This window comes from Silurus aristotelis (genome assembly GCF_946808225.1).
Source record: "Silurus aristotelis genome assembly, chromosome: 11".
NCBI classification, from domain to species: domain Eukaryota; kingdom Metazoa; phylum Chordata; class Actinopteri; order Siluriformes; family Siluridae; genus Silurus; species Silurus aristotelis.
This window is the reverse complement of record NC_139584.1, coordinates 3,198,037-3,210,757: the sequence shown is the minus strand read 5'-3', so window position 1 is coordinate 3,210,757 and position 12,721 is coordinate 3,198,037. Positions and strand designations below refer to the sequence as shown.

At 39.7% G+C, this 12,721-nt stretch overlaps 2 protein-coding genes and 1 long non-coding RNA gene across 9 annotated transcripts in view; 1 reads left to right on the top strand and 2 right to left on the bottom strand.

The window, feature by feature from the left end:
* The window catches only part of slc6a6a (solute carrier family 6 member 6a), a 30,886-nt gene extending 30,121 nt beyond the window's left edge, over positions 1-765 (top strand). For all 4 annotated transcript variants that reach the window (XM_083554936.1, XM_083554935.1, XM_083554937.1 and 1 more), the window contains one exon: positions 14-765. In XM_083554936.1, coding sequence (XP_083411062.1) covers positions 14-166 — 153 coding nt within the window. In that variant the 3' untranslated portion in view covers positions 167-765. The remainder of the gene's footprint in view (positions 1-13) is intronic.
* Positions 766-1,611: 846 nt separating this feature from the next.
* On the bottom strand, positions 1,612-4,767 carry LOC310733688. Its single transcript, XR_014535855.1, has 2 exons — positions 1,870-4,767; positions 1,612-1,821 (listed from the first exon to the last, which is right to left on the bottom strand). It is a non-coding gene; the product is annotated as an uncharacterized lncRNA (long non-coding RNA).
* A 1,185-nt stretch (positions 4,768-5,952) lies between these two features.
* grip2a (glutamate receptor interacting protein 2a) overlaps positions 5,953-12,721 on the bottom strand; it is a 37,912-nt gene continuing 31,143 nt past the window's right edge. For 2 of the 4 annotated variants that reach the window (XM_083554866.1, XM_083554867.1), the window contains 5 exons: positions 12,473-12,623; positions 8,786-8,900; positions 7,885-8,046; positions 6,939-7,085; positions 5,997-6,781 (listed from right to left, as the gene is read on the bottom strand). In XM_083554866.1, the coding sequence (XP_083410992.1) occupies positions 6,548-6,781; positions 6,939-7,085; positions 7,885-8,046; positions 8,786-8,900; positions 12,473-12,623 (809 nt within the window). In that variant the 3' untranslated portion in view covers positions 5,997-6,547. The other 2 variants (XR_014535815.1, XM_083554868.1) reach the window with 2 other exon arrangements.

Sequence of the window (12,721 nt, the reverse complement as noted above, 5' to 3'; positions counted from 1 at the left end):
TGTGTGTGTGTAGCGGATCAAGGCGGTGGCGGCGCCAGTGAAAGGAGCGAGCTCTCGTCCCAAAGAATGCGTCCTGAAGAACAGCGAGCTGCTCCATCCACTCGACCCTAACGGCACTTACGCCCTCACCAAAAACACTCACACCATCGTAGAAACCACAATGTGAGCCTCTCTATGAGAGAATGTTTCCCCTTCATCCCCCCCCCCCCCCCTTTCCTTTTTCCCTTTAGTCGGATCAGACTAGTGTAGTGTGTTCTTAGTTGTATTTTTACACACGGATGTATCAGATATCTATGGAAGCCCGTTAAAAAAGATTCTCAGTCGCAATTCTGACTTTATTTCTCACAAAATTCTGACTTTTTTCCCTTGCAATTCTTGCATTTTCCTCGCAATTCCGACTTAATTTTCTTGCAATTTCGACTTCATTTTCTCGCAATTCCAACGCTATTTCTCACAATTTCGACTTTGTCTCGCAACTCCGACGCAATTTTTTTTACATTTTTTTTTTTTGCCAATTGAGCAGCATCACCCCCTCCCCTCTGTAGTGCCAGAAATCTTTACACATTGAAAATGAAATAGGCGTTAATCAGTTTTCAATCAGTCAGAATTGTGATTAAAAAAAAGTCGGAATTGCAAGAAAAAAATTTCGAAAAAAAAAAAAAAAAGGTGAGGTTTCTAAGAATAAGGTGGAATTGTGAGAAATAAAGTCGCAATTAGGCAAAAGTTTTTTAATCTGGTGGAAAAGGGCTTCCATATATATATATATATATATATATATATATATATATATATATATATATATATATATATAAAAAAACAATCCGGATAAATTGTTGTTTAGAATTTTTTTATTATTGTTATTATATCATTGTCAATTCTTCTTTTCTTTTTCTTCTTCTTGTATTTTTCTTGTAATAATTACGATATCACTGTAATCATCGCTGGTAACGCTAAGATTTGTCGAGGCCGAAGCTCCGAGCATGAGAGAGAGAGAGAGAACTCTATTTGATTATAATTTTTTTGAAAGAACAAAGACAAATAAAGCAGTGGAAGTCAGTTTTTAAAGAGAGCTGCACTAATCAGCAGGTATGTAGATTGTCGCAGTGACGCTTATTGTACAGTGAGGCGTCCTGTTCAGCGTCTTGATGAAGCTGAATGTACCTCCGCTTTGTGCGGAAGCTCTGCACTGCTTACACACACACACACACACACACACACACACACACACACACACACACACACACACACACACACATTAAATTAATTTGTAGAGGGTTAAATCCTTGAGTGTGTCCGTTTTCGCAATGGTGCCCTTTTCAAAACCCCTTTGTGCACTTTAGTAATCACTGCCAGATGAGACAAAAACACACACACACACACATACACACACACACACACACACACACACTATACATACTGCCGTCGTGTCGCTCTAATAATGTAGGCAGCTGTGCTTTTTATATATACGCTAAGTATCACGTGCTGCTCTTCTCATTTCTGAGAGGAGTTTGAATCAATTTCTTTTTAATCAAAACTCCAAAAAAATAAAAAATTCAGGGTTGCCTGACCATCCTACCGCTGCGTCCGAGGGTAACTTGTTTACCTGTAGTCCAGCAATATCCGCCCCTTCTTTTAATGCCTTTCTGAAAAAACAGACATCTTCTCATACCATTCAGGACCTTTTTGAAGTTTGTTTATCTTCTTGTTCATCCAGCTTAAAACGATCTGCTTACCCATAACCCCTCATTCCCCCACCCCGAGCCTTGTGGCCCATGTCCTTATAGTGCACTGCCAGTCATAACCTATAACACATACACGCTTCTTAACGTTTCATTATATCTCAAATACTGTCACAACGCAGCCATTAACATCCTGTTTTGTCATGCGACTTATTTACAGTGTGGGGAATAAGTATTTAACATGTTGGTATTTATTAAGAATATTTACATTAAATAAATCAACCGATTTTTACTAAAACCGTTAGCTGAGTTGGATTGTACTTGCCGATACCCTATTAAGCAGCCATTTTAAAATGGATACTTGACTGGATAAAAAAAAAATAAACATAACATCATGTAAAATAGTACTAAAGTTAATTAAAATAAATATAACGGAAAATGCATTCAAATAAACAAAAAGTAACACTGCAAATAAATAAGAACAGTTACAGCCAAAATAATAAAAAAAAAATCTTAAAAATAACAAATAAACTGCATGTGGCATCAGTGAATCGCCTCTAGAGGCCACTGTCGTACTGTATAAAGCGACCTGGAAAAACTATCTGTAAGGATTTTTACTATTAGCCAAGTATTATTCCAAGGATCTTAAGACCAAGGACCAATTGGACTAAGATTCAAGTGGTCCTTGGATAACAAAGATCCAAGGACCACTCGGAAAGAGCTCCAGAAAAAAAGACTTGGAGGCAACAGACACAGTTATTTTAGAGAAACAACTGTGTAGCAAACTTCATATGATCTACAGAATGCCTACAATAATGAAGCCTTCTGGAGTTTAATACAAATATTGAAGTGTTGAATCCTTATTTCCTCCCCTGCAAAGTCAAACCAGCATTTATAAACTTTAATTTGATGGTACGATTTTTTGGAGCTGCTCTGAAGCAATGGACAACATTGGTCCAAAAGTTATTTCTTCAGTGGATGGATTGCTAATAAAAAGTCCAGCAACTCCCACTATGGTTCAGTTAGGCTCAAGTAAAAAGTACATTTTAAATAAGTGAGCCAGTAGTGATAGTGGTGAGGGAAAACCTCCCTGAGATAGTATAAGGAAGAAACCTTGAGAGGGACCAGACTCAACAGTGAACCTGTTTTAATCTGGGTTACACCAAATATTTTTTCATTATAGTTCCATCATTATTGAGGTTACAGTAGCAACTGTTCACTGATGGAAACTTGGCAACCATAAATCATTGAAGAAAAATGGTCATTACAGTTCATTACATTCATAAAAGTCCAAATTCATTACAGTCCAAATCCATCTTCATGGTTCTGGAGTTTAACCCTCCACAGCAATCATTAGGTTGTCTATATGGAAAACATCCAGTGGTTTTCTCTCGAAGAAAACTCAGTCCAGAAGTAGGGCTAAATCAGGCAGGTCCAGAAAGCAGAAAGGAACAGGATCTGTAGTATCTTTGGAGAATGTGTAACAACAATGAGGCTTGTGATACAATTTCTAGTTTAGGTGATAAAACAGGAGATACTGATGTGGATGAAGAATGAATCTAAAGAATCATTGACCCCATCAGGATTCTTTGACTGGCAGTGAACACAGTGTTTTTCACACTTCATGTCTACTTACCAAACCCCTCACTCTCCGCATTACTCTTCCTTTCACTGTATCCCATGCCCCACACGCTCTCTTCACCACGTCCTCACCCAAACCTGCTCCTTTTGTGTTTCCTCTCCACTCACATTTGCCTTCTGAATCAGATTTTTTCTATGGTGCACAACGTGAGCCGTGAGTGATTTGCCTCGATTTTTTTCTGAATGTATTTAGAAATTTATATCTAAATGTTAGTGTGCAATATTTGTAAACAAGTGGGTTTTTTTGTCCGTTTTTTATTCTTCTCATTTTCAGCTGTGATAAAAATGAATAATTTGAATGAGCATTACAGAAAAAAAAATCTATTCAAACGCAACACAACATATTGTAACTGATTCAATAAACTGAGACATTTTGTTTAACCAAAGTAGCTTTGTTATGAACTCGTTTTCAGATGCATATTGCATCATTTAGATCCTAAATAAAACGTTTTTTCCCCTCTGGGAACAAGTGTCTGTTTAATTACTGCGGTTTTTAATATGGTCATGCTGTACTCCAGTTTGTACTTCTTTTTCTTGCTTTTGATACTTCCGACTGTTACTTTCTAGATTACAACAAGAAATCTGTCCAATCTGCTGACTTAAACACCAGGCCGAAACCACACACCAATCCAGAACACTAATCTATATATAATCATATATCTGAAAAGTCATTGGTCAACATTTGAGTTGGATATTGGATACAGTGGCCCAAACTGTTAGCACAATATTGGAGACACACGAAATTACCGGATTTCTTTAAAGATTTGCACAAAGCCAGCTCCATTTACATCACCTCTAGAGAAGGTCCTGCTATAGAGCTCTGACCTCATGCCCATTTAAAGACCTTTTTGATAAAATGGAACTAGACTCCTCCTCATCTCACCTGCATCAGAACCTGACGTTCCAAATGGGGGAATGAGCACAAATCTCCACACTGAAATCCAGTGGAACATCTCACCAGAATAGTGTATATTATAACACGAAATGGGCATAAAATGTTGAATGCTGACTGCACCCCAGGCCGCCTCTTCACCCTGCATCAGTACCTGGTTTTACGAACACTCTTGTGCCTGAATAGATTTAGTGGAACATCTGCCCAGAAGTGTGGGGACTAAATGTGGAAGAGGATGTTTAAAAACCACAAATTAGGCATAGAATTATGACATTATAACATTCTGAGTGATGAAGTGAAGAACATATTTTCATCATGCCACGTTAGTGGGTGGGATTTACTTATTAGGCATCAAGTGTACATTTGGTCATCAAAGTTGATGTGTTAGAAGCAGGAAAAATGGGCAAGCGAAAAGGATTTGGGCGAGTTTGACAAATCGTCTAGACGACTGGAAAAGAACAGTGGTGAACCAGCGACAGGGTCATGGGGGGCCCGATGTTTATTGATGCACAAGGGGGAGTGAAGGCTGGTCCGTGTGATCCGTTCCAACGAACAAAAAGTTAATACTGTTAATGATCGACGGGTCAGGACTGTTTTGGCGGCAAAAGGGGGACCAACACAATATTTAGTGGGTGGTATACTGGTTATGCCTGATTGGTGTATAAAGCTTATGGTCACGTGTCCACAAACGTTTGGCCAGATAGTGTATCCTATAAGAGACACAGCACAATTTTAACATCAGGTACCAAAATCTTTCACTTTAGTGGATGCTTTTTATTTTTCGGATACCAATTTGAGTTTTCTATATGAATATTTGATAAGGGAACATTTTTACGTTTTAAACCTACTGATTACTTTTTCTATTTTAGATTTATAAATACAGCGAGTTATAAACTGCCTTTGACTTACTGTAGCACATTAACACATACATTTATCGCCCGTATCCTGGTGAGCTTTGTGTTGGATCCAGAGTCTGTGCTGGAAATTCAATCGGTGAGGCATCAGGACGGAATGCCAGTTCATTGCGGGACATCATGCGCGCACACACACACACACACACACATTGTCTCACACCTGAGGGAAATTTGGAGTTGCAGAACGATCCACTGGCATGTTTTTGTAAGGTAGAAGGAAACCAAAGAACCTTTAGGAACCTCGAGATAAATGCAGAACAAGTCAAGTAAATGTAGACTACAAATGATGAGATGGTAGAACATCAGATCTTGTCTGAGGGTTCATGTTTGCGTTTACGAGTTCTCTTTTATTGGGCATAAATTACTGATCAAGTGGTCATGAGTTCAAATCCCACATTTATCTTCCTCTAGATAGCGCTTTTTAAATTCGGTTCAACCCAAATATATATACGTGGTCCCTGCCGCAGTCCTGTTCCATGAGCCGACCTGATGGGAGTGCAGGGTGACGACGGCACACGGCCCTAATTGAGCAAACATGTCATCACTCCCGGGTCCTGGTCCCACAGGCTGCCTCGGGGGCGACGCACCAGAGCGCTCCAATTAAAACAAATGAAGGAAAATGAGGATTAGGAATGAACGAGGAAGATCTGTTAGACCGGATAAGAGAACAAAGAGGAAGGAATCAAGGAACACAATGCAATGAAATACACAAATCTGAACATTTCAGAATCATAGAAACATTACATACAGAATTTCTCCAAAATAATTACAGCATGACCCCTAGGATCAGCCTTTCTTTCTTATTACTGATATCTAAGCAGCAATAATGCACACCGGCTCATCTTTCTTTATTGTTAAAAAAAAACCACTGCACTCTGGACAGTGGTCATTGCAGATTACACACGCACACACACACGACGTCTTTTTGTGTTCTTCGACTAAAACAGGATATAAAATACACAGAAATTCGCTTCAGCGCCACTTCTAATCAATTCCGCTTAAAAAATTTAATAAAACACAAAGTGTGTGTAAAAGGTGGCATTCTTTTGAAAACGTGATCCACCGATACAAAAAAAAAAATCATCTGCTCTCTTTATTTTTGTGCATCAGTGTTTAGAACCTTCTAAGAAACAACCAACTTAGGTTTGTACTGTAATAGTGTATTTGTGCAGGAATGTGTGTGTGTGTGTGTGTGTGTGTGTGAGAGAGAAACTGAAACAGTGAGGGTACTGGAATAGAACCAAAAAATCCAAACTAGACTCAAACAAAAAATGAATAGTGAAGAATTTGTGAATATAAACAACATAAACGAGGGTGTTGGAGTGAAGGAGTGATGCGTCAAAGTGGGTTCAATTGTGTAAAGGGGGAAAAATAGAAGTGTGTGTGTGCGTTTGTGAAAAAGAGAGAAACAGACTTTTCTTCTACACTAAGCTGCCGTTCAGTGGTACCATCTCAGGTCTGAGTTCCTTGTTTGTCGGGGTGTGGACAGGGATGGGAGGAAGGGTTTCTGAGGAGTCCTGACCGTCTTTTGGGGACCACTGAGGTACCTGGGCGAGGGGGTTCCTGCTGATAACGAGCTGGAGCCGATTTCCCGCTTCGGCAATCAGAGGCACAGCTAAGCAGCAGTCGAAGTCCCGCGTCCTCACGTGATTCACCTGAGACAGACAGACAGACAGCTCAAATACGACAATCCCCCCCTTTCAATGCCTTTCAACACCAAACCCCTTATACTTTCATTGTTACAATAAGAACTACGCAAGAACACACATTTTCTTGCACTACACAGTAAATGGTGACACGGTGGTCCTTTACCTGAAGAACGCGGTCGTACGGCTGCAAACCCGCCCGATCTGCTGGACCGTCCGGACGGATCATGTTCACATACACACCTTTCTCTACCAAGCCATCAGACACACTGAAGCCAAAATCCCTGCTGTCTTCATCCTTCATCACACAGACCTAAACAAGATATGAACACGTGCACGTCAGAGCTTGAAGATCTTTTAATCGAGTTTAGGCGAGATGGAAAAAAAAAAAAAATAAACGAGAACATCGGTTTCCAATTGCGCACACTCCCAAGGTCATATCCTGAATTCTTTGTGAAGTATAAACTCTGGGTCAGTACCAAACCTTGATATTCTGTTTAATGATTTTTTTAGCTCGTTTTTACTTTAAATGCCGAGAAACAGTATATATAATAAGTATATTTTTTTCAATGCAGCACTGTACTTCCCCAACATCGTTAAATTCAACTCCAATACATATTTTTAATGATCAGACCAACTGCTGTATGAGGTGCAGTGAACATGTATTTAGAGCGGTTCATGATTTACATGTAGGGAGAAAAAATAAATAGGCAAATAAACCAGATTTTTTCCCCAGCCATATTTGATTCTTTCCCAAACTGTTAACACAAAGTGGGAAGCATACGATTGTACTTGTAACGGTCATTTTGAGATCCAAACTGATTCCAGCATCACGATGCCCCTGTGCACAAATCCAGCTCCATCAAGATATGCTTTCCATGGGTTGAAGTGGAAGATCTCCTGCTATAAAACCCCACCTGGCCTCGTCACCTCGCCTATGTGAATCTCCGCAAAATCTAGTGGAACATCTTCCCAGAAGAGTGTGAGTTCTTATACATGGTACAGCAAGTATGCATATTGTGTATTTAGAGATTATTTGGAGTCGCGTATTAGTTTAAGCTCATTGGAATTTTTTTTGCTCCTTTGTACCAGGTGTGAGAATAAGTCAATACCTTGTGTAGCTCTAATGGAACGACGGTGCTCGAGTCATCAAGCTCCGTGTCTGTGCTGCAGTTCCAGCACTGCTTCAGCTCCACCGCTGGGAGTTTGATCTCATCGTTACAGACCTCGCTCTCATCTCCCAGACTCAGCGTGCTGCCTGACATCATGGTGGCCTGCGAGTTAGAATCAAATTCGGAAAATAAAATTCATTTTAAATCTCCATGACTGAAGCCGACGCGAAACGATTGACCCCTATTCCGATGCCGTGCGATCCGATTTCCATCCGATTCAACGGGAAGAATATGATGCTCTGCAACTCAAGTTAAATAGTTTTATTGCTTTGGTTCAGACAGACGGCAAATCATCAATTTACTTATGTACTTTCTCACTAACACATGTTCCTTTGCCAGACGTTCTTTTCCTGTTGTGTCTGCAGGAAGTTACAGCTCTACCTCTGCCATGTTAATCTGTATTCTATGTGACTCTCCATAGTGTTGCGATACGTCGTATTCACGTAGCAGCGGCGGTGCTGAGAGAACGCGCTCGAGATACAGTTTAGAGCCGAGAAACACACACACACACACACACACACACACACACACACACACACACACACACACACACACACACACACACACACACACACACAGGCTGTGTAAGCTACCATATATTTATTTTATTTTTTTTATATATAGAATTTATTTAATTTAATATTTTTCAAATAACTGCACAAAAAAGAAATTAATAAAATACCTGTATTCTTGGCCTTTATTTTACATTAAAATAATTATTTATTAAAAGAAAAAGAAAATTGAAAAAAGTGAAAAACTACACAGAAAAAAAAAAAGAAATCACACACACATAAATTAAATTTAATAAAAGCTTGGCAGAGTCGTGCTGAAAAGTTTTTACCTCCAGCTCTCTGAGAATCTCCGATTGGCCGCACGTCTCCAGGTCCTGCAGGGCTTGCGACCAATAGCTCTCCCGAGTGCCGATGTTGCCATGGCAACACATGGGGCTAACAGATCTGCGTCAATGCAAAGCATCCTGGGTAATGCAAGTCCTGGTGCACGAGATGAAGCTTTCTCCCTGACTATCTCTCTAACAAACACTGGAGCTCCCTCTACTGTAACCCTGCTGTACAATCTTCAATAAACACTCATATGCAAGATATATGAAAGTGCACACACACACACACACACACACACACACACACACACACACACACACACACACAGCTAAAAAAAAAAAAAATGTCATGGCTTGTTCTGACAGATTGGCAATGTGCTGGAAAACAGAAGCGAACGGAAGAAAAAGATGATGCCGGAGAGCCGTAGGTGATTAGTAAGGCGGATGAAGGACAGAACACCTGAGAAAGAGAGAAAAACAGAAGCACAGACAAAAAAAAAAAAAAAAGATTGTTTTTCTGTGCCGCTTTTTTTTTTTTTCTTTTTCATTCATGTTCACAATATTCACATCCTCTGGCACCAGTGCTGGGCCGTGCATTTCACCCCCAGGCCTTCAGTGGTGTCCTTTCTGAATCAATCCACCTCTTAATACCATCATTAGAAATTTTGGGAATAGCATGCACTGCAAACTGCCAGCATTACTGCGTGTGTGTGCGCGTGTGAGACTGAGGAATATGTCCTTATTATTTTCTGATGCTCATTTCTAAGTTTCTTTGACTAACCCATAACGGTGTTGCCAAGAATAATAAAAAAGCACGAGTTTTGGAAACCTGTCTGTGCTTATATGCAGCTGGAGTTAGCGAGCTCTCCCTTCACCCAGACTCAACGCGTTACAACGGCTTGTATCTAAACAGTAGTCGACCAAGTAAGTCATTGTTCACTGTCTTCCTCCTTCCTTTCACAACTACAGTGGTACATTGACCTACAAGTGCATTAATGTACAAGTTTTCCGAGGTACGAGCGGTCACTCGGTCGTTTTTTTGCTTTGTAACGTGCGCAAATAATTGAGGTACGAGCTCGAGACGCTGCTGCTAGATGGCGAAGCAAAGCCAGAAAGCGAAGATTGTGACGAAAATTAGGATAAGCATAGAAGAAAAAGTAAACATTTTAAAGTTTAGGGATACGTAGTGTACAGGAGCGATAGTAAAAAACGAGTTTTCCCTCCGCCTCCGCTTATCGCCTCTGCCCCCCCACCGGCGTTTTCGTTAGCTCAAGTCGTCTCATCTCCAAGGAAAATACACTGAATAAAACCTTATTAAACCTATAAAACTTATTATATCTTTACATACTCTTTCTATTATGTTTTTATACAAGATTTGTTATTTAGAAATGTATTTTCCAATTTAATAACACAAAACAAAATCGGGGTGTAATTTTGAGGGTTGGAACGGATTAATGCCATTTTAAGTATTTTCAATATCGAAAACTGATTTGATGTGCGGAGCAAATTGAGATACGAGCTCGTCCACAGAACGAATTAAACTCGTAGGTCAAGGTACCACTGTATTTCTCTGGGGAGTTTATCTTTTGTCATCGTCGTGCGCCACCGGTGGAAGTTTTTCTCCCGATGCCGTGCAGCTCAGAACGCAGGTGAGGTGCATTTTCCAGTCTCCGTTCGGAAATTTCATTGGTCTAATGTTATGGGGCTCAGTTTTTTGTCAAACCAGGAAAAACCCAGGACAAATTCATATATTAACCGCTTCGTTGTTTAAGCTGCGGGGTTCAAAACGTGGGAAAAAAGTAGCGGCTTATAGTCCGAAAAATACGGTATTAAAATCCACACAAATATATTTGAGCTTGTGCAGTTTGCTACAGATGCGGGTTGAGGGATCAAAGGACGCGTTTTTAGGCGCCATCTAGAGGGACTCAGTCCGATCGCAATCTGCTTGGTTAAAAGAAACAGCTTTAAGCAACCTAAAATTGACGCCTGCAGTTTTTACAGTGTCGGCAACACGTGCCGGCAGAAATCTGACTGGATGGAAAACTCAAACCGAAATGTACACATTTAGAGAAATGCTACGAAATGAAGAGATTCGACTATTAGGAATAATTTAATACACATTTATGGACCATAATTTGCACAAAGAAGGCCTTGCTGGCCCCCCAACGGCCCGCCACTTCCCGACACAGAAAACCATCGATTTAATAAAGAAATGCACAGACGCCAAATTTCCACTTATTTCAAATATTACAGCAAAAATATGCCAGTGACTGAAGAGGTAGGCGATATGACCTACATATCATATAACGATATCAGAGACATTTCTACAAAACTCAATGGGTGTCATGATATGTAGTGTAATTAAATAATTATAAACCTTTCATATTCACTTATTTTGTATTAAGTCTCTGAAAATAAATGGCCGATGTTAAAAAGATGGTCAATTTGTACAGTTATGTGAACACAAATGTGAACACCTTCGTTTCTTTTTTGATTTGAAGTTAAAAGCAGAGCAGAAAAAATTAATTTTTTATTCTTTGTCTGTTCGTACAATCACAAAGTTTAGTAATTAGTCTGCAAAAATAATTAGTATTTAAATAAATGCACATTATTTCCAATCTAACATCCAGTTCCAGCCTGGAAGTAAAAGGGAATTTTATTGGCGGAAATGCCAAAAAAAAATAAAAATAAATAATAATAATAATAATAAGCCCCTATTTAAAAAAAACTACTATCCAGAGATCACAGGTTTTAATAGAACATAATGCAGGGCAGGTAGAGGCAAGAATGGGTAGGAAGGGGCAATTCAGGGTTGTTCTACTATTTTGTGTACATAACATTGTAAAAACGTGTGGGACTCTCATTTCCTGTCACTCTCTTGTTGCTTTTAAAAAGCACCCAGTGATCCATATGAACTTCTCAGAGTGATGCTTCATCAGTTATTTTTAATTCGGGTTGGTCAAAAGTCGCACAAACCCCCAAAACTCTAAACCAAAAAAACCCAAAAAGGAGATGGCAAGAAACTCTAAATGAGGAGTCATTTAAATGAGCAAAAAATAGTTTTGGAGTCATTTGAGCAAAAATAGCATCTAATCGTAATTTTCATCATTTATTTTCGATTTTCAATGCGGAAAAAAAACCCGTACACGAATCTAGAAACCGCCCTTTTTTGAAATGACAATCATTTTATAATGATATTGAAAGTTTTGGTGGTCGAGCGTTATGATGCGACAGTGCTATCGAACTCTCCGTTCTGATTGGTCGGAAATCGGTGACGGATGATTGCTCGCAGAAAGCGGCTTCGACGGAATAGTATTAATGATGTTAATGCTCTGAACGTGTCAAAAAGACACGTTCTTGTTTCGCTTCAGACACGAAACACATCTTGGCTCCTTTGGAATAAGTGGAAAACCGTGCGTGTTTGATTGGTGCAAAATAAACCAGTTAATGATCAGAGCAGGTCCATGCAGTTAACACCAAAATGTCCAACAGAAAGGCCTGAGTCAGTTCTCACAGAGTTTAAGCAGAGTATCATCACATGCTGCTTTTTGGGCTCGGACATTTTATGAAATTAATTGCTGCAGAGACAGAAGAAGCCTGGTGATAAAGGTTTTGCGCAAACAGTAGTGATTAAGCATGGAGGGACCACAAATCACCCGATAGACACATTTAATAAGGAAAAAAGCTTACCCATGGTATTTCCAGTCTTCCTCTCCTGATTTCCCGTCACGCACTGCGCTACGGTGAGTAGGTCTTCTGGAGGTCAGTGGGCTCCTTTGATTTGTTCGTCTCCACTCATTAAGGTGAATGGTCAGGTCTGATGTACGATGAATGTAGGCCCCTGGGAAAAAGAAAAAGGAAGGTTTTTTTTTTTTAAATCACAAATGACTGATTGGTAAAATTTTTAGATGGACATAAAAGTGACCCAAAATCTTATTT